We start from the raw sequence: 20863 nt of genomic DNA, 5'->3' as shown, positions 1-20863 counted from the left end.
GGAATAAGGAAGTGTCTTCATATCTTCTGCATGCATGGTGTGATTTTACATAGAAATTTAGCCAAATGTTTGTCCTTGCGGGCTGATCACATTGATGTGGCTATTGTGGGTCACGGCCATAGCGCCACCAACTGGCGGAAGGAAGTGTGTCACTTTTAACAGACTTTGAAATATCCCTATTATGTTAACCTGAATTGCTTCAAAAAAATTAATAATGGCAAGACAGTGCAGATTTAAAATTCTGAAGGGATTCTTGATATCTTAAATAGTGTTGCCATGGCAACGTATTAAATGTCATAATTCCTTTTTATGTATATTCACATGTTTTTGAGGAACTTGGCATGCTTAAATTTTCATGGTATTTTGCACACATATCAGAGTTGTCAGCCATTAGGTCTGGGAAAATTGTAACACATGGGCGTGGCTGGGGAGCTCTGTAGCACCAACTTTTGACAAAAGTTGTGTAGGTTAGTTTCTTCTACGATCACCAAACTTGCTACATATATTGTTCTCATCAAGCCGGACAACTTTCAAAATTACAGTCATTAGCTCCGCCCAACAGAAAGTCTGCCATTTTGGATTGAATGTGAATTTTTTGAAAATTGCAGGCCCTGAACTTTTGAAAACTCCTTCTAGGGGAATCATGTGACTGTCACCAAATTTAGGCATATTATGCCAAGACATTGAAGATGCCAAACTGCGAATGGAATTTTGATATATCGAACAGTTTTGCCATGGTGACGCAATAAATTAAGGGTAAAAATGTGAAACAGGAATTTCCTTATATCTTCTGAGTGAAAAATTCAGCTGTATGTTTGGTAATAGGGGCTGATCACATTTATATGGCTATTATGGGTCACGGCCATAGCACCACCAACTAACAACAGGAAATGTGACACTTTGTGTGACTTTGAAAAAGTCCTCTTATATTTACCCTCCCAAATGCATGCAGCCACCATGCTTAGTTTTCCTAAAGCCACCAGGTGGTGATGGCGCCGTAGTGCTTGGGCCCGTCATCGCTGCTTGCAGCTATATTTTATATATTGTAATTGTTACCAACCAGTGGTCAACATCATTTCACAACATCACATGTCCTTAGCAAGCCTAGGACTAAAGGATTTATTTATATAAACTATTGCTGTAATAAAGAAAAATACACACGTGTGCTAGCAAGTGAAAAGTTCTGCACTGATTACAGTATAATTATTGTATTTCACTACACACAGATGTGTGTGTGATTACACAACTATACATAAACCACATCAATAAAATATCTTACCTGTTGTGTAAAAAAAAAGCCATCTCTGGGTCACTTTTAAATCCTTTCAGATCTCAGAGTTGTACACATCTGAAAAGCCAAACCGATGTTGATTCGAGTTTTATTACGCACTCTGACGCTTTCCCTTTTTGCTTGTAGACTGCTCTGTTCGGGGTTTCTTTCTTTTTACAAAGTGATTCCCTGGAAGTTTGCCATTTTGAATGATCCATGGTCAAATTTTCTCGTTCCTTGTGACAACAAACTTTCAGCTTCAGCTACTCCCACACCATACATGTGCTACAGAAGCCGGAACTTATTTTCTCTGTGTATGGATATGATATGACATGCACGGGTGAATGACGTATGTATGCAATTTCCCGCTAAATCCATCCCGACAGCTCTAAAATAGAAATCTTTATTATAGGTTTATCAGAGTGTATTTGGGTAAAGACATGGTTTGGAAGATGGATTTTTGTTGCACTCTCTCATAAATAGCATTTTGTTGTTTTTAACAACAACAACAAAAAAAAGTTACATAGTGTAGCTTTAAGTACAGTATGAGTGTGTGTTATTTATGGTGTAGAAGAAAATGCCCACATGTCCTCAAGTAATGTTTACCACAGACTTTATTTTACTCATAAATCCAAAGCTATTATTAGAAACTATAGGAAATGCCTGTGGGAACCCATGGTGAATTAGGCAACAAATTGACGCCATGGCTGAGCAGCACCTTGAAAGGCAAACATGATACAGGCAGATGTTGTGTACGCAGAGAATTACAAAATGTGGAACATGTTATATTAAAATGTGAACATTATTCGGCGGAAAGGAAGATAACGGGCAAGAGCTTGCAAGGAAATTACACAGATATGTAATCGTAGAGCTGGCTGTTGGTTAGAAGATAGAATGTATTGCAGTGTAGTTGCGGAGTTTTTGATGAAAACATGAATATAACAAATATAACAGTGTGTTGTGTCGAAGTCTGTTCCCCCTGTGTTTCCCCGGTTAGTGTTCCCCGTAGCACAGTTAAACATTAAACACAGGGGGAACAGACTTCGACAAAGGGGAAACATAGGGGGAACAGACTTCGACACAACACAGTGTGAATTATAATGGTACTTATATAACATAAAAATTCCACACACACATAGGACTGACAAACACCCTGAGTGGTGTAGTCTTGTGGAGCTAAACACACAACAGCCCAGATCGCACTACAGTCATCATGTTGGATACACAGTGCACAGTAGGGGGCGGTATGTGCTCATGGCGCCAACCCGACAATGAACCAAAAGAAGAAAAGAGGAAGGAAGAGGCTCCTTCGTCTGCTGTAAGGTTTGTGTTTTCAAATGCAAAGTACTTTTAAAAGTGACGCGTTTGTTATTTATTTAAGTGCTTTCTTGGCATGGCACATATTTGTACATTCGTATGGCTAAATATGCGTTAAAAACTGCGTTTACAGCTGAGCTGCATATAAAACAAAGACGGTGCAAAATAATATTACACTACATAATCAGGAGAAAAACACAAAATGTATAGTTGACAAATAAGGTAAATAGGATACTGTTAAATAGTAAAAATGAAGTTACACATAAAGGGACAATAAATACCAGAACGAGCCATAGACAGTGAGTTTACTCTAGTGCTGCTATCACACAGCAGTCCTTGTGTTCAGTCCTCATAAGAAGGGCATTTTTTTTTTTATTATTGTTTGTTAACCAGTCAAATGTGTTGTGAATATGTTGTCTTTGTATTGTGTGGATTTGGTTAGATATGCAACTCTGTCTTGATTTTGTTTTTATCACAGTGTAAAGTAATATAAAAGATTAGTTGCAATAATAAAAAATAATTATTACACTATTACACCTTTCAATCCTCCTGCTTTGCACAGGTCTACTTCCCTGAAGATTGGATCTTTAATTTAGCTGACGTTTGTGCTTCATTGAGCTTCTGTAATGTAACTGCATAATATTTATTTTGAATAGTACACTGTAAAATATGTCTGTAATTTTAATGGTAAAAGACTGTAAAAATGTTACAGAAATAAAATGTTACTTGATTAACGAGTATTAACTGTAAAATATACAGTAAAATGTTTTAATATATTTTAAAAGACAATACAGTAGTTTTTACAATAAACTGTTGTAGAAATTATATTTGTAGATGTAAAAAGTATGATTTTCCAGTATAATTAATGGTAAAAAATTTATATTATGTTTAACAAGAGAGTACATAAATTATTGTTAAAATTACGGTAAAAAAAATAATAATCGGGCATTCCCAGAACTCCCTGCGTGACCCAGTTTATTATATTTTATGGGAATAGTTATGTTTCTTCTTATTTTTAATATCAGTTACGTACATTGGGGTGTTCTGTGTTATATCTGATGTAGTTTAATGTTTACTGAATTATTTTAATTTCACATGTGTTACGCTGATAGTGTTTAGTGTTTGTGTGAGTGACACTGAGCATTGTCTCTACATGTTTATTGGTCATTGCTCCTGGAAGAGCCTCTATTGATCCACTTCATGTCATCATGTGCCCTTCTGTAATTTTTACGGTGAGTAACAATACATTATAAAGTGAAAAGCAGATTTTTACAGTTTTTGAAGTTTAATATCAAGTATATGACTCTTTTTTTTTTTTTACTGTAAATGTAATGTTTTTTTTTTACAGTGCCATCGTGGTCATGTGAAATACTACTGCTTTAACTGTAAAATGTACAGGTTGTTCTGTAAAGTTGTTTAAATTTTACTGTATTTTTTACATAATTATTCTGGCAACCACAGCTGCCAGTGTTTTATTTATTTTTTGTAAAACAACAGGATTTTTTTTTTTTTTTACAGTGTATGTAAAATTAGAAGGCTCATCTATGTTCTGGATGATTGTATTTTCTGACCTTTTGTCTACTGACAAGTGCCAGATCGCAAAGACGTTTTACTACAATTCGTAGCAAGCGCGAGTCTGGTGAAACGGGTGTTCTATTTTCAACAATTTGGAGAGTTGGGGAATGTTACTTTTATAGGAATAGTTCACCCAGAAATGAACATTCTCTAATCATTTATTCACCCTCATGCCATCCCAGATGTGTGTGTCTTTTTCAAACACATTTGATGAAAAATAGAAAAATATCTCAGCAGGTCCTTAAAATGCAGGTGGATAATGATCCGACTTTTAAAGCTCCAAAAATCACAGACAGTCAGCATAAACGTCATCCATACGACTCCAGCGGTTCAATTAATGTCTTCTAAAGCATCATGATTGCCTTTTTAAGAGGAAAAAGATCAATAATCAAGTACTTTTTAACTATAAACCATCGCTTCCGGCCAGCAGCAGTATACGCATTCACAAGAGCGCTGCGTACACGTCGTCTCACGTGTGTTGAATTCACGTTGGCATGTTATGGGCGTAATCTCACGTTTTTCTCTTGGTTGAGACATCCAGGATAAGCACACAAACGCGCCATTGTGAGTAAACAAACAGATACAAATACAGATCTAAACCAAAACAAACGAAGCTTCTGTACAGCATTCCTCCTACTCAGTTGTAAACAGCGCTGCTCTTCCGGGTGTGACACACATGTGTCAGTTCTCGCGTGTCTCACGTGCCAACCGCTTACCGCTTACCGCTGCTGACTCAGTATAGTGAATGAGTGCTCTGTCTGTCCTCTCCAACAAGCACAGTGCGTGATGCTCAGAAAATGTATTGTTTTCAGCAAACGAGCATTTTCACACATTCACTTGCACCGCGCAGTACATGCAGACTGTACATTTGTTTAATTTGCATCCATTTGCAGTTTAATAATCAAGCAAGGACATATCACAATTTTATTTTGATTAATTGTCCATTTCAGTGTAAAAGGAGTCACAGACAGTCAACCAGCGCATCTTATCTCGTGGCTTGTTGAGCGTGGCTTGTTGAGCGTGTTGCCACGGAGATATAGCGCGTGTGGAGGCTTCACGCCATCTACTGTGGCAACCACGCCCAACTCACCACGCGCCCCACCAAGAACGAACCACATTATAGTGACCACGAGGAGGTTACCTCATGTGACTCTACCCTCCCTAGCAACCAGGCCAATTTGGTTGCTTAGGAAACCTGGCTGGAGTCACTCAGCACGCCCTGGGATTTGAACTAGCGAGCTAGCGAACTCCAGGGGTGGTAGCCAGCGTATTTTACCACTGAGCTACCCAGGCCCCCTATAGGTATGTATTTGAGTAAAATGAACATTTTTGTTTTATTCTATAAAGTACTGACAATATTTCTCCCAAATTCCAAAATAAAATATTGTCATTTAGAGCATCTATTTGCAGAAAATGACAACTAGACAAAATAACAAAAAAGATGCAGTGTTTTCAGACCTCAAATAATGCAATGAAAACAAGTTCATATTCATTTTTAAACAACACAATGCTAATGCTTTAACTTAGGAAGAGTTCAGAAATCAATATTTGGTGGAATAACACTGATTTTCAATCACAGCCTTCATGCATCTTGGCATGATCTCTGCCAGTCTTTCACTTTGCTGTTGGGTGACTTTATGCCACTCCTGGCGCAAAAATTCAAGCAGCTTGGCTTTGTTTGATGTCTTGTGGCCATCCATCTTCATGTTGATCACATTCCAGAGGTTTTCAGTCAGGTTCAGGTCTGGAGATTGGACTGGCCATGACAGGGTCTTGATCCGGTGGTCCTTCATCCACACCTTGACTGACCTGGCTGCGTGGCATGGAGCATTGTCCTGCTGGAAAAAACAATCCTCAAGAGTTGGGGAACATTGTCAGAGCAGAAGAACGTTTTCTTCCTGGATAACCTTGTACGTGGCTTGATTCATGCGTCCTTCACAAAGACGAATCTGCCCAATTCCAGCCTTGCTGAAGCTCCCCCAGGTCATCACTGATCCTCCACCAAATTTCACAGTGGGTGCGAGACACTGTGGCTTGTAGGCCTCTCCAGGTCTCTGTCTAACCATTAGACGACCAGGTGTTGGGCAAAGCTGAAAATTGGACTCATCAGAGAAGATGACCTTACTCTAGTCCTCTACGTTCCAATCCTTATGGTCTGTTGTAACCCTCAGCCTGGATCTTCTTTGCTTCTCATTGATGAAGGGCTTTTTTCTAGCTTTGCACAACTTCAGCCCTGCCCCTAAGAGCCTGTTTCGAACCGTCCTCACCGTGCACTTCACCCCAGCTGCCATTTGCCATTCTGTTTCTAGGTCACTTGATGTCATCCTATGGTTGTTGAGTGACATTCGAAGGAGTTGGCGGTCATCCCAGTCAGTGGAGTGTCGTTTTTGCCCTCTTCCGGTCTGTAGCTTTGTTGTCCCCAATGTCTGCTGCTTGACCTTGTTCTTATGAACCACCGTCTTTGAAATTTTAAGGATGGAAACAACCTGACGCTCACTGTAAAACCAGAATTGAACCCTTCTTTTCCTCACTGAAAACTTTTCTTTTCAACTCTTTTGGCATGGTCAATAGTTATTTTTTGATTCCAATAATTTTTTGAGGTACTACTAGCACTGTTTTTGCCATCCAGCTTGTCCTATTGCAAGAGGATAGTGATGACCACAGCAGTGGTTTTTATACTTTTCCTCATTAAATAAGATTTGGTTCAGGTGATAACCTAATCAGTATCTCATTAAGTAGAATGAGGTGTGCTTGTGTTGGAATTCAACAGACACTGGAATGGAATGGCTGCCATTTTTTAAGAAAAATTTGGAGTGGTCTCCTATTTTTTTCAGAGCTTTATATAAACCAGTAAAAAAAAAAAAAAAAAAAAAATTGATTCTCTTTAGCCCTTGCTTAAGTTAACTGTGTCTTCATTCTTTTTTTTAAAACAATTAATTAGCTAATTGCAGCTGTATGTTTTTGACTCATATAAAATAGTATGTTTTATTATTTTTATTTTATTACTTTTAAATATATTTTTCTAATCAATCACGTTTGATCTTGCCTGGCAACATGTGAGTCCCTGCCACTGCAATGAAATACGAATCCACTGACACAAGATGCAGTCTGGTCTGTAAATTTATTTCAAGTTTTAATTTTTGTAATATTTCCGGTTTGTCCAGATCCAAAGATCCTGGTGAAAATCGAAACATCCAAATCTTCAAGAATCTTTTGGAAACAGTGTTACAACCCCCTCAAACAGCACGTTTTCAGCTCAAATAGAAGATCTAAACAGCTTCATCCCCCCTTGAGTTAAGGGAAATAGTAAGGTGTGAATCGCTGATGCTCTGGGTGTTTAAAACGTATGTACGTTTAAAAAAGTTTTAAGGAAAAAGTCCTTAATAATGCACTAAAATATGTTACAGGAAATTGTTTAACATGTCTCACAAGTTAAACATGTCTCCACAAAACACTTTTAAATATTTTGTTAATGTTTATTAAAAGAAGAGTCTGTCTTCGCTGAAGTGAGATGGGATGAAAAATGGGTTCAGTAAAAGGTGGATACGAACCCTCATAATACATAGCCCCAATTTAACAGACTGATCACGCCATTTCTAAGTTAACAGTACAGTTTCTCAGCATTCAACAGGGCGCTAGGCTGCCTCACAGCGGCAGCCGCACTCCCAGCCCTTACCTAAATCAAAGATACCTCTGCATGGCCCGATCTTCACCTAGCCCCTCCGATCACCGCAAGAACAACTTGCCACTGCAGCAACACTTGTAATGCAGTTTGTAAACAAATATTAATATTAAAATATTAACTACTAATAAAATACTAGATAAAGAATAACAAAGCATGTAACCAACAGTTTTGAACTTTATAGCGTTTCTGGTTATTACATGAAGTATGAAACTCAAACTAGACAAATTTTATACAAATAATGACCATGTGGAAAAATTCTGTTCATCTTTTCTTTTTATTGCCAGGAGAATGTAACATAATATGACACAATGATACATATATATTAATTAATTCATATTTGTTAATCCTTTTTAAAAATAGAAAATATGGGCTAACCTATCGGGGAAAAAAGCACAGGTCTTAACCTGGTTTAACCTAGGTTTTTTGAATAAGCTGCCTAATGATGCTCACTCACAACGTCCGTGTATACTGTATAAACATACTCACAAATGATAATTCTCTCTAATGAAATGTGAATTAATAAAATGCACATGAATAACTCTTATGCGTGGGTGTCCTCGTGAACACTGAATGTTGCATGAAAGTGTTTATCATGCATCTCCTTTGCAGCGTCCCTCCAGCAAATAAATGTGGTGGTGAACTTGAGCATGTTATTCTTCATCTTTTTTATGTCGATTGGCAAAACAAGCTTAACAAGCAATACTGCCACAAACTGAATGAGGCGCTCAGCTCTGGCCTATTTAAATATATAGTTATAGCACCCCTTAGCAGTGTAAAGCTGCTAATGACTAATTCACGGGGTGATTGCAGCAGTACTAAGCATAATCTACAGTAATCTACATAACCTACTGTACATTCTATATATACTACTATATATACTTTTTTATTTTTATTGAATAATGTGTATCTATATTGTGTGTATTGTATACTGTACAGTGTATGTTATTATTTGTATATTGTGTTGAGTGTAATTATGTGTATATTAGACTTTAAATTGTGTTGTGTTAATTTGATGTTATTGTAAATTGGTATGTCTCATCACTTTCACGACTGCTATATTGATCGGAACTGCACACAAGAATTTCACACACCATTGCACTTGTGTATATGGCTGTGTGACAATAAATGTGATTTGTTTTTTTGTTTGTTTTTTTTAATCTGGTTGACTACCATTTGTACATTACAAGGCCTAGCTATGGTTATACGTGGAAAACAGGGTAATGGAATTTTCTACAAAAGGTGTTATTGTTCAAATTAAGGAATTTGGTCCCTCTTTTTTTTTTTTTGCAGATCTGTTCCTCCATACCACACAGCAATCATGATTCACCCCTGCAGTGAAGACACTCCCACAGCAATTCACCAATAAATGCTGTGATTATTTCCGTCATCCGACAAGTGAAGAAAAAAAGTGGTTTATAAAGAGGAACAACTCCAAGTGTAACCACTGAAGTCTACTGACACGATTCCTAAAATGCAGTGTGTTAAAGAAGAGTTTAAAGAGGAGAGTGAAGACATCAGTATTACAGAATCATGCAGAATTAAACATGAAGATACTGAGGAACAAAGAGGTTGGTGTTCATTCTTGATTCTTCGTCATTTGAGGAACAAAGGAATATTCCGGGTTCAATACAAGTTAAGCTTAATCGACAGCATTTGTGGCATAATATTGATTACCACAAAAATGTATTTTGAATCACAGAGGTGGGTAGTAATGCACTACATTTACTCCATTACATTTGCTTTTTGGAAAGAAATTACTTTTTAGGTACTTTTTTCTCTCACACAAGTAAATTTCTTTTGAAAAAATTTACTTTTACTTCGTTACAATGGGTGGTGTTCCTGTCGTTACATTACTGGGTTTAATTTTAATTAATGTATAATTTATTGAGAGATTATTGAATGGGACTTTTATGACAGCGGAAGTTCACACAGCTGCATACGCTGTCACAGACTGTCACTCAAGCCGAGTCTATCACTGCTGCAGCATCAAGGTCTTCAAAGTGAAATACTTTCTTCGCTCCGCACAGTGGAAAAAATAATAGTTTCGTCATGCAATGCCTTCATTTTACTATCAGTTTTTAAGTGTACATTTTTAAATCTGCAGCAGTATATCAGTGCACTTTGTCCCGGGTGCTGCATGTCATAAGCAGTATTTACGCATTTAACCCGTGCAGCTATCGCAGCTATTTTGGGCTGATTAACTGTATAAATCCATGTAAACATCCACGCATTTTGCTCTGCCGAACATATAATTGACAACTGGGCTGCGAACAGACAGCATTTCTGCTCGTGCACAGCGTGGTGAACGTGTGAGAAATGTGCGGGTGCAAGGCGATCATATGGCAAAGAGACATATGTTGCGCGACCGGGGTTGGTCCCCTACACAGGCTGCATACTCTGTGTTTAGGGAGCGGTGGTACTGCTGTCCAGAACTAATGATCTAAATTCTTTCTACACCGAAAACTGTAACTACGCTGAACTAAGAACTAAAATCTATGAAATAGTGAAAGTAGGCATTAATAAAGCATGATCTTGCTTTGGTTTATATTTCAGCATTATATATAATGTCCCTGTGGGACATTGTTCAAGTTTTCATGGTAATAATTACTAGAAATGTTTCCAAACCTCTCTTCTTATTGACAAATTCATCCAGGTCTGACAAGAGCCCTTAAAGGGATAGTTCACCCAAAAATTTAAATTCTCTCATTGTTTACTCAACCTTATGCCAGATGTGTATGACTTTCTTTCATCTGCTGAACTCAAATGAAGATTTTTTGAAGAATTTCTCAGCTCTTTTGGTCCATACAATTTAAGTGAATGGGTGCTAACATTTTAACGCTCAGAATCACATAAGTCAGCATAAAAGTAATCCATAAGACTCTAGTGGTTAAATCAATATCTTTAGAAGGAGTGTAATGGTTCTCGGTAAAAAAAACGAACCGTACGGTTCTCCACCCACGGTTCAGGAAGCATTGGCACCGCGGTCGGTTCACGTCAAGTTTAATGACACATCTGGAGCACAAGTTTTGGTCAAGAAAACAAAGCGTCAACAGACAGGCACAGTTACAACCTCCGCTAATGCACCTGAATGGATCTAGATGGATTCACTCTGCCTGTGTTTCAGTGTGTCAACTTGATGACAAAGAGCCGCTGATAGAGAAGCCCCCTGCGTTTCTCCTTTCTGGGAACATTTTCTTTTTGCAGTCAATTACAACAGCTATGGTCAAAAGACGTTTACAAAACAGGCACTGTTTGCAGACATTGCTCGACACGAGTGCTGTATACTGGTAATATATGTCAATAATGCACATGAGGGTTTAAAAAGCACACGCAAGTTCTTCTTGTTTCCTCTCGGGGCTGTAATCTATCGCGAGCATCAATAATGCACTTTGATTAATGCCATTAAAATGCCATCATAGTAATACATTGATACACGATTAATCTTTTATGCCGACATCACCCAGGGAAAGAGCCACAGGTGAGCCGAAAGTGCACACACTCCTTTCCATTTTTAAGCAGGCATTAAGTGCTAATTCGGACAGACATGAAAAAATAACTAAAGTGCTTGGGGTGTTCATGTGGGATTTCCACGTATGAGAAAAATACTCCAGGAGCATTATCACAACATCTCGTATGCATTTTAATAGCAAAGTTATTCCTTCTATAGTGATGTACAGCTTCCGAATATTGAATAAATGTTGAGTTGAGTTTGAAATGCACTTTATGTCGATGCATGTAGCGTATTAGTTAAAATGTTGATTTAGTAATTAGTGAAAATGTTTGTTTGGACCCTGATGAAAATTAACCATAATGCACCACATATTCTCAATTGGAGACAGGTCAGAACTGTAGGCAGGCCAATCTAACACCCACACTCTCTGCTTACACAGCCATGCACTTGTAATCCGGGTAGCATGTGGTTTGAAGTTGTCCTGCAGGAAAATGCAGGGACGTCCCTGGAAAAGACGGTGCTAGATGGCAGTATATGTTGCTCCAGAATTTGCACATATCTGTCTGCATTCATAGTGTTCTCACAGATGTGCGAGTTACCCATTCCATGGGCACTGACACACCCCTGGCCCATACAGACACTGGCTTTTGGACCTGACGCTGATAACAGCTTGGATGGTCCTTTTCCTCTTTGGCCTGGAGAACACGATGGCTGTGTTTTTCAAAAACTATTTGAAATATGGACTCGTCGGACCAAAAAACACAGTTCAACTGTTATACTTTCCATCTAAAATAAGACCGAGATCAGAGAAGTCGGCAGCGCTTCTGGACAGTGTTGATGTAGGGCTTCTGCTTTGCATAGTAAAGTCTTAACTTGCATCTGTGGATGCAGCGGTGAATAGTGTTGACTAACAAAGGCTACTAAAGTAATCCCAAGCCCATGTTCATGTTTATGATATGCATTACAGATGAATGACATTTTTTTAAGACAGTGATGTCTGAGGGATCAGAGATCACACACATTCAGAAGAGGTTTTCGTCTTGCCCTTTACGCACCGATATTTGACCAGATTCCTTGAATCTTTCAATTATATTGTGCACTGTAGAGGGTGAAATGCCCAAAATCCTTCCAATTTGTCTTTGGAGAACATTGTCCTCAAAGTGTTGGATTATTTTCTGAAGCATCTGTTGGCAAATTGACAAGTCTCAAACGATCCTTGCTCTTGAAGGACTAGGCTGTTTTTGGAGGCTCCTTAAACAGTATACAGTACTATGACACAATTGCCTCACCTGTTTAACATCTCCTGTTTCACATTGCCTTGTTATTTCAACTCGTCAAATTGTTATTAGTCTTAAATTGACCCTGTCTCAACTTTTTTGGAGTGTGTTTCAATCATCTGATTTGAAATTACTGTACATAAAAAACAAGGAAATTCACAAGGTAAAAACGTGTAGCTGTAGTGCTTTTAATATAGCAAAGGGTAAATATAATTTACAAATCACTCCTTTTTGTTTTTACTAGCATTTTTCATACTGTCCCAACTTTTTCGGAATTGGGGTTGTAAAAAAAATAGTGTTATTTAAGGGCAAACCTATTGAAGTGTTTACCAAATAGATTATTCTTTGGATTTGGGAGTAATATTTTTTTTCCGAACAAAGCAAATACCAAACCGTACCGAAACCATGACCCTAAAACCATGATACAAACCGAACCATGAGAAATTCAAACCATTACACCCCTAGTGTGGATGAGAAACAGATCGCTTTCACATTCTTCTTTTGTTTTTGGTGATTCACATTCTTATCTGCATATCGCCCCCCTGCTGGGTTGGGAGAATAACTTCTAGCAAAAAATTACTTAAATATTGATCTGTTTCTTACCCACACCTATCATATCACTTCTGAATATATGTATTTAAATACTGGAGTCTTATGGATTACTTTTATGATTCTTTTATGTGCTTTTTAGAGCATCAAAATTTTGGCATCCATTCACTTGCATTGTACTGACCTACAGAGCTGAAATATTCTTCTAAAAATCATAATTTGTGTTCTGCAGAAGAAAGGAAGTCATTCACTCTGGGATGGCATGGGGTGAGTAAATGATGAGAGAATTTTCATTTTTGGGTGAACTATCCCTTTAAAGTGATAGCTCAGCCATAATTTAATATTCTGTCATCATTTCCCTACCCTGATGTTGTTCCAACCCATATGACCTTCTGTATTATGTGGAATACAAAATGTGTTAGACAGAATGTTAGAGACTGACAGTCTCAGTCACCATTCACTTTCAAAATATGGAGGAAAAAAACATTCACTGAAAGTAAATCGTGACTCAGGCAAACATTCTGTCTAATATCTCCTTATTGTGTTGCATGGAAGAAAGAAAGTCATATGGGTTTGGAACAAAATGATGGCGAATGATGACAGAATTTCCATTAATAATAATAATAATTCTGTAATACATGTTAAATGTGTATTATGTAATGGAATATAGGGGAGTTAACATCTATTATGTCATTTGTGAAAGTAATGAGTTACAACTTGTGTACTCTTTTAATTGGATACTTTCTTACTCTTACTCAAGTCATTATTTATGTTAGTACTTTTACTTCTACTTGAGTAATTTTTTTTTTTTATTTTTTTTTTTTTATTGATTTTTTTTTTTTTTAAGTAATTGTACTTTTACTTGAGGACAGTTTTTGGCTACTCTACCCACCTCTGTTGAATAGTCCCTCCATGAAAAAGTGTGGCACTTACAATGAAAGTGAATGTGGCCAATTTTTAAACATTAAAATACTCACTGTTTCAAAAGTATAGCCACAAGACATAAACAATATGCATTTGAACATGGTTTTAGTGTGATAAAAATCACTTGCCTTTTCTGCTAAAAGTTATAGCCAATTTTACAACTTTGTTGTCATGACGATGTAATGTCAACAAACACAAAATGACAAAAAATTACTGTTTAAACAAATTTACAGCTCAAATAATACATGAGTTTAAACAGAAGAATTAATGTTAGTGCTTTTATAAAATTATAAACTTCACATTGCTGCCTTTTAACCATCCGAAATTGGCCCCCATTCACTTCCATTGTAAGTGCCTCACTGTAACCTCAATTTTTCCTTTTTTTAAAGAAAATGAGGGATGAGTCGAAATTTAGTTTTTGTGGTAATCAACAAATTATTTAGGTTGAGCTTAACTTGCAACTTGAATCCAGAATATTCCTTTAATTAGACCTGGCAGCTGCAGTCAGGAAATAATAGAAGTGGTAAAAATATAGTTGAACAAACAAATAATACCAGAATCTACATGAGAATTACAGAACTAAACTTCAGCATATCAAAGATCACATAAAGTAGACACTTTGCCTTTGCTGCTTGCTGGCATTAAATAGGGGTTCAATTGTACTTCTCTTTTCACATGTCTCAATTTACCCTCTTCATTTTAGATGTAATGGAAGTAAAAGAAGAAAGTCAAGAACTGAATGACGTGGAGGAGAAACACCATGAGTATCAGACATTTGATAATTTAATGATTGGTGAAGAGTCTTCTAGTGGCTCAAAGACTGAAAATAATTTCTCACAGAAAAGAACTAAAAAAACAAGAGACAAAAAAACGTACACCTGCTCTCACTGTGGAAAGAGTTTTGCACAAAAAGGAACCCTTAACGCTCACTTAAAATTTCTCACTGGAGAAAAGCCTTTCACCTGCCATCAGTGTGGAAAAACTTTTGTGCAAAAAGGAGACCTTAAATGTCACATGATAGTTCACACTGGACAGAAATCTTTCACCTGCCATCAGTGTGAAAAGACTTTCACACACAAAAAAAACCTTAACACTCACTTAAAATGTCACACTGGAGAGAAGCCTTTCTCATGTTTTCAATGTGGAAAAAGTTTCACATTTAAAAGAGGCCTTAAGTGTCACATGACAATTCACACTGGAGAGAAGCCTTTTACATGCCCTCAATGTGGCAGGAGTTTCAGAGATAGAGGACACTTTAAGAGTCACATGAGAATTCACACTGGAGAGAAATCTTTCACCTGCCATCAGTGTGAAAAGAGTTTCACACACAAAAGAAACCTTAACAGTCACTTAAAACGTCACACTGGAGAGAAGCCTTTCTCGTGCTTTCAATGTGGAAAAAGTTTCGCATTTAAAAGAGACCTTAAACGTCACATGCAAATTCACACTGGAGAGAAGCCTTTTACATGCCCTCAATGTGGCAAGAGTTTCAGAGAGAGTGGACATTTTAAGAATCACTTGAGAATTCACACCGGAGAGAAGCCTTACACATGCCATCAGTGTGGAAAGAGTTTCACACAAGTAGGCCATCTCACACTTCATCTGCAGTATCACTCTGGACTGAAGCCATTTAACTGTGATCAATGCGGCAAAACATTTATGGTGGCATCACATCTAAAGGCACACCTGATTACTCATACTAATGAGAAGCCTCACGTGTGTTCTTTTTGTGGAAAGAGTTTCGATACATCATCAAACCTGAAAGCACATGAGAGAGTGCATACTGGAGAGAAGCCATACCACTGCACTTCATGTGGGAAGAGTTTCAGCTCATCAAGTAATCTACAGACTCATTTAAAAAAGCATTGTCCAAAACTGTCATTGTGAGCATGTTAATTTTAGGGACAACACTTACACCGATCAGCAACAACATTAAAACCACTGACAGGTGAAGCGAATACCACTTATTATCTCGTTTAAGTGGCACCTGTCAAAGGGTGGAATATATTAGGCAGCAAGTGAACAGTCAGTTCTTGAATTTCATGTGTTGGAAGCAGAAAAAATGGGCAAGTGTAAGGATCTGAGCGACTTTGACAAGGGCCAAATTGTAATGGCTAGACTATTGGGTCAGGGCATCTCCAAAACGGCAGGTCTTGTGGGGTGTTCCCGTTATGGAGTGGTTAGTACCTACCAAAAGTGGTCCAAGGAAGGACAGTCGGTGAACCGGCGACAGGGTCATGGGCGCCCAAGGTTCATTGATGCGCGTGGGGAGCGAAGGCTAGCGTGAGCGTCAGAACTGAACCATGGAGCGATGGAAGAAGTTGGCCTGGTCTGATGAATCACGTTTTCTTTTAGATCATGTGGATGGCCGGGTGCGTGTGCATCGTTTACCTGGGGAAGAGATGGCAGCAGGATGCCATATGGGAAGAAGGCAGGCCGGCAGAGGCAGTGTGATGCTCTGGGCAAAGTTCTGCTGGGAAACCTTGGGTCCTGGCATTCATGTGGATGTTATGTTCCATGCCTCGACGGGTCAGAACTGTTTTGGCGGCACGAGGGAGACCTACACGATATATAACTTAAGACAGTTTACTTGATCTGCTTAAGTTTGAAAGTCATTAAAAAACATTAAAGTACCACAAAGGTTAGGAACAGAAAAAATGCCTAAAATGCATACTCCAAAAATCATTATAACTTCCTGAGACCTGGACGAGATTGATGTGTGCATTTTCCATTTCCCTTTATAATTTGTATCTAGTAGCACCTGATAACCATACAAAAGTTTTCTTTAAAATTATGTCATCATATGGGGACAGTGGGTCAATGTTTGGGAATTTTTTAATTAATGCCAAGCAAAAGATTGTGAGCTTTGTTTATTAAATGGTTTATTAAAATGTTTTCTCTCTCTGCACTGTCAAACCAGGGTCCGAAATTAACACTCACCAAGCGCTATATGCAGGTAAATTTTCTATTTGGCCAGTGAATTTTGCAGTCTCACTGGTGGGTTCTTTTTCCGTTGTTTCAACGTCAGTGTCAATTTATATAAGTAGTTAAGCACATTCCAGTTTTGTCCTCAAGGGGACTCTGTAGGCCTACAGTCAGAAAGGTCTCTGATGTTTAGACAGAATGGCCCAAATTTTCCCACTGCTCATCGGTAGCCTCAGTTAGCTGTAATTCTAGATGAAGGCTATGTTCATGACCGTTCATGCCATCAGGAAGAAGGGATTTCGGATTTCGAGTGAATGTGGGAGTACGTTTTAATAACCCATCACCACGCATTCAAATTCTCAGGTAATGATTGAATTATAATACAGGAAGCAAATGGTTTTCATGATGTTTTTTTCCATAAACTGTTCTCGATTGTACATTCTACTGGCAATGAGTGCAGAAAATCAAACTTAAATACTCTGAGGGGGTTTCCTGCACTACTATTCAGCAGCGCAGCAACCCCACCACTAATTCCACAGCGTGAGACATAAAGACAAACAAATGACTCTTATAACCCAGTTCTGTTGAATCTGTTATACATTGCGAGACATAAAGAGTGACAAGTGTTGTCTGATTCACAAATAAATGTCTGTATTAAGCCGGCTCTTTTTTTAGTGAATCAAATAGTCTTTTGAATCACTTGGAGCTGACTGAATTAATTGACTCCAAATATACTTACGGTGTTATTTAAGGCTCATGAGACTCAGAATCTTACTGGTTGTTCATATGACAGTACATATGTGTGTACTCTGGTGTGACATATTTTCAGGTCCCCAAAAAATCTGCCTACCAAGCTCCCAATACACTCTGGTACATGGAAATACTCATGTGAAACCGATCAATAGGCATTTGCCAGGTCCAGCCAGCTTACTTGGAGGTCTTTCTTGGTTCTCTCAGCAGACTGGATCTGCTCTCATATTATTGACGTATGCTCCACACACCCAGGAAAATCTGGTTTGCCTGCCTTCTGGCAGCTTGTGTCAATGTATCTATTTTTCAGGAGGTAGTCAGACATCTTCTTTGCTACCTATGGTATCCCATTCAGGCCCGGGGAAATAGTAAAGCAATACAATTCTTAAAAAAAGCAGTTCACTTTTAAACCTGATAACAGTCTTGTTTATTTGTCTCATGGCTGCCAAATCCACTTGTAAAATGCAATAAATAATTGGCTTGCAAGAAATCTGACTGGCTGATCTGGATGGCTGGTAGGCTAAAAAATTATTATCTGACAATAGGATTTAAGTTTTAATAATAATAATAATAATAATAATAAAGCAAATGTTTAGGCTTTGATTTGGTAAGGATGTCTTTGAAACGTTTCATATATATTTTAAAACACTATTGGTTAGGTTTAGGCTTTGATTTGGTAAGGATGTATTTTTTAATGTCTCATTTATATTTTAAAACACTATTGGTTAGGTTCAGGCAAACGTTTTAGGTTAGGGAGGTATGTTTTAAATACATCCATCTAAAATTCACCTTAAAACCTCGTCTGAATACAACACTATTTTACTCACTTTTGGCGCCCCCAGCTGGACATTTCACTGGAAAACTGCAGCCAAAGGTGTTATACAGCACGTATATTTTGAATTGCAAAAATGTTGTAATGTGCACGTAAATTTTATGAGATCAGGCTGTTTTTATCGGTTTTACAGTATGCTTTGCACAACTGTAAGGACAACCAGCAAAAGTAATGTGTCCACGCAACCCTGTTACTGTTTTCAACCCTGTTATTGTATCCTTTGAATAAAATATCTGAGCTCATTTTATGATGACAGACAAATTACACTGCAAAAGTTGCTCTAAATTAAAAACAAATTAGAGAGTATTTCATGTAATTATGATATTTCTTTACTCCATGAAATTGAATTTAATTGAAAGAAGGCTTTCTATTATACTTTTTCAGGTCCCCCAATATTGGTAACAGGATTGCTTCAAGGTCAACACATAACAGCTTAAACATCTCATAAAAAAAATTATCTTTGATTCTTAAGGTAGACAATACAGGTTTATTACCTCTTTTCTTAAAATTCATAACGATTTGTGTGGATCCAGCTGCTGTCTTGTCTTGCGGAGTCAGATATTTTCATCGGGACAGTACTGGATATAATCTTTTTTTTTCCTCCTCCTTTTTTTTTTACAAATACACAACTTGCAGAGTCTGTGGAAGGTGTGTAGACTTATTACAAGCTTTATTTTGCTCACGTGTGCAAGAGCTGACAGGTAACACATGTTTTAAGCTTTTTTTATGTTTTGGACATTCATTTCCCAAAGCAGTGCGCACCAGTGTGGGAGTTTCTGCAGACCGTTGTCTACAAACTCCCAGGAACAGAGTCCCCTTTAATAAGACTGCTGCATGGTTATTTGTCATGATAATCAGTGCTGGAACCACATTTGTTATGTGAGTTTGTATGAAGAAGAAAGTTGACAAACCTACTTTAATAATTTATATATATATATATCTGTCTTTTTAGCTGTTTGATGCTCCACTATCTTCACCAGCTGGTTGCGGACTTAAATTTGACCAAGCTGATAATGCATTTTTATACTTGTGCCTCTTTATGTTAATCTTATTGTTGTAATGTTAATGTACTATTGAAACAAAGCTATTAATGTAATTTTTTAAAGATTTGTGAACAGAAATTGGATGAATGGATATGGTTTATTTGCTGTTTTATTGTTCATTGAGAATGAAAATATACTTATGCTTTCTCTATGAAACACAATTTCTATTTTTTGTCTGTAGTTACAATAATGGAAGGTAGTAAAATATGAAACATACTCTCTGAAGTAATGCAAACCTGAGTTGTTATAAATTCACAAAAACTGCAGAAAATACTGATACCCAGATAGCATACATATCCGGGCTTCATCTGGGCCAACTGTGGCACATATGGCTCAGTTCTGGCAGCGGCAAAGGTCATATGGACCGTATCTGGCCCACACACATCAAGCCGGTATGGTCTTTTCAAACCCTTCATACACAGCTTGAAACACATTACCTACACATTGGGTTGTTGCAACCTAGCAAAAAATTATCACTACCCATAAGACATTTTAGACAATCAACCCATAGAGTTGGGTTGGTTGTACAACCCAACATGCTGGGTCAAAATAACCCACGGTTGGGTTTGTCCATATTTGACCCAGCCATGGGTTGTAAAACAACCCAAATTGGGTTATTTTCAACCCAAAAAGTGTGTTTTAGTGTGTAGGAGCAGTGGGTGAGGCATCTTCATCCTCAGCATCAAGGGCTTGGAGGTTGGGGGGCATCTCCTCATCTGTGTCACTTCCTTCATTGTCAAAATCTCCCTCCTCATCAGAATTAAAAAATATATTTATCTGATCTCCTCATCTGTAAATTGATTCCTTTTTTAAACCAGACGTATTTTCTGTGGCAGTTGTGTAAATAAAACTGTAAATAAATCAAATGAACTCAAGATGTGTGTAAAATAGATGACGAGCTCCGATGCGAGTATGAGGTAAAAGTGACGTGTTGTGACATCACTTGTCACCGGGGGAAAGGGAAGACTAGTGAAAGGCTATCGACATAGCCATGATTTTTTTCTTTTTTTAAATGGCAGTACAGGGCCTGTCTGATAATATATATACACAGATTCACTATTAAAAATAATTAACAACATAATATGTTTCATGTGAATAAAACATTGCGTTTGAAATGTAATAGTTTTTCTCGCTGTAGATATGCGCTGGAAGCTTGTATTTTAATACTTGTGTTTATTTGAATACAATGAACATTTCCTGTGGTAGAAAAGACTGTTCGAGCAGCTGTTTTAGACATATAAATGACAAGCGCTTAGCCAGTCACT

General features: G+C 37.7%; 1 protein-coding gene across 4 annotated transcripts; it reads left to right on the top strand.

Moving 5' to 3' along the window:
- The first annotated feature begins 2535 nt into the window (after positions 1-2535).
- LOC127440802 (gastrula zinc finger protein XlCGF57.1-like) lies at positions 2536-20392 on the top strand. 4 transcript variants are annotated; one of them, XM_051697716.1, is made up of 4 exons: positions 2553-2593; positions 3150-3819; positions 9138-9415; positions 14752-20392. In XM_051697716.1, exons 3-4 carry the CDS (start codon positions 9319-9321, stop codon positions 15933-15935), a joined length of 1281 nt encoding a protein of 426 aa, XP_051553676.1. In that variant the 5' UTR covers positions 2553-2593; positions 3150-3819; positions 9138-9318; the 3' UTR covers positions 15936-20392. The 4 variants fall into 4 exon arrangements, with proteins under 4 accessions (XP_051553675.1, XP_051553676.1, XP_051553677.1 ...); XM_051697715.1 differs by lacking the exon at positions 3150-3819 and having other exon boundaries at positions 2536-2593; XM_051697717.1 differs by lacking the exon at positions 3150-3819 and having other exon boundaries at positions 2553-2588.
- Positions 20393-20863: the final 471 nt, after the last annotated feature.

Source organism: Myxocyprinus asiaticus, chromosome 5 (genome assembly GCF_019703515.2).
Source record: "Myxocyprinus asiaticus isolate MX2 ecotype Aquarium Trade chromosome 5, UBuf_Myxa_2, whole genome shotgun sequence".
NCBI lineage: Eukaryota > Metazoa > Chordata > Actinopteri > Cypriniformes > Catostomidae > Myxocyprinus > Myxocyprinus asiaticus.
This window is presented reverse-complemented; position numbering and strand designations above follow the sequence as displayed.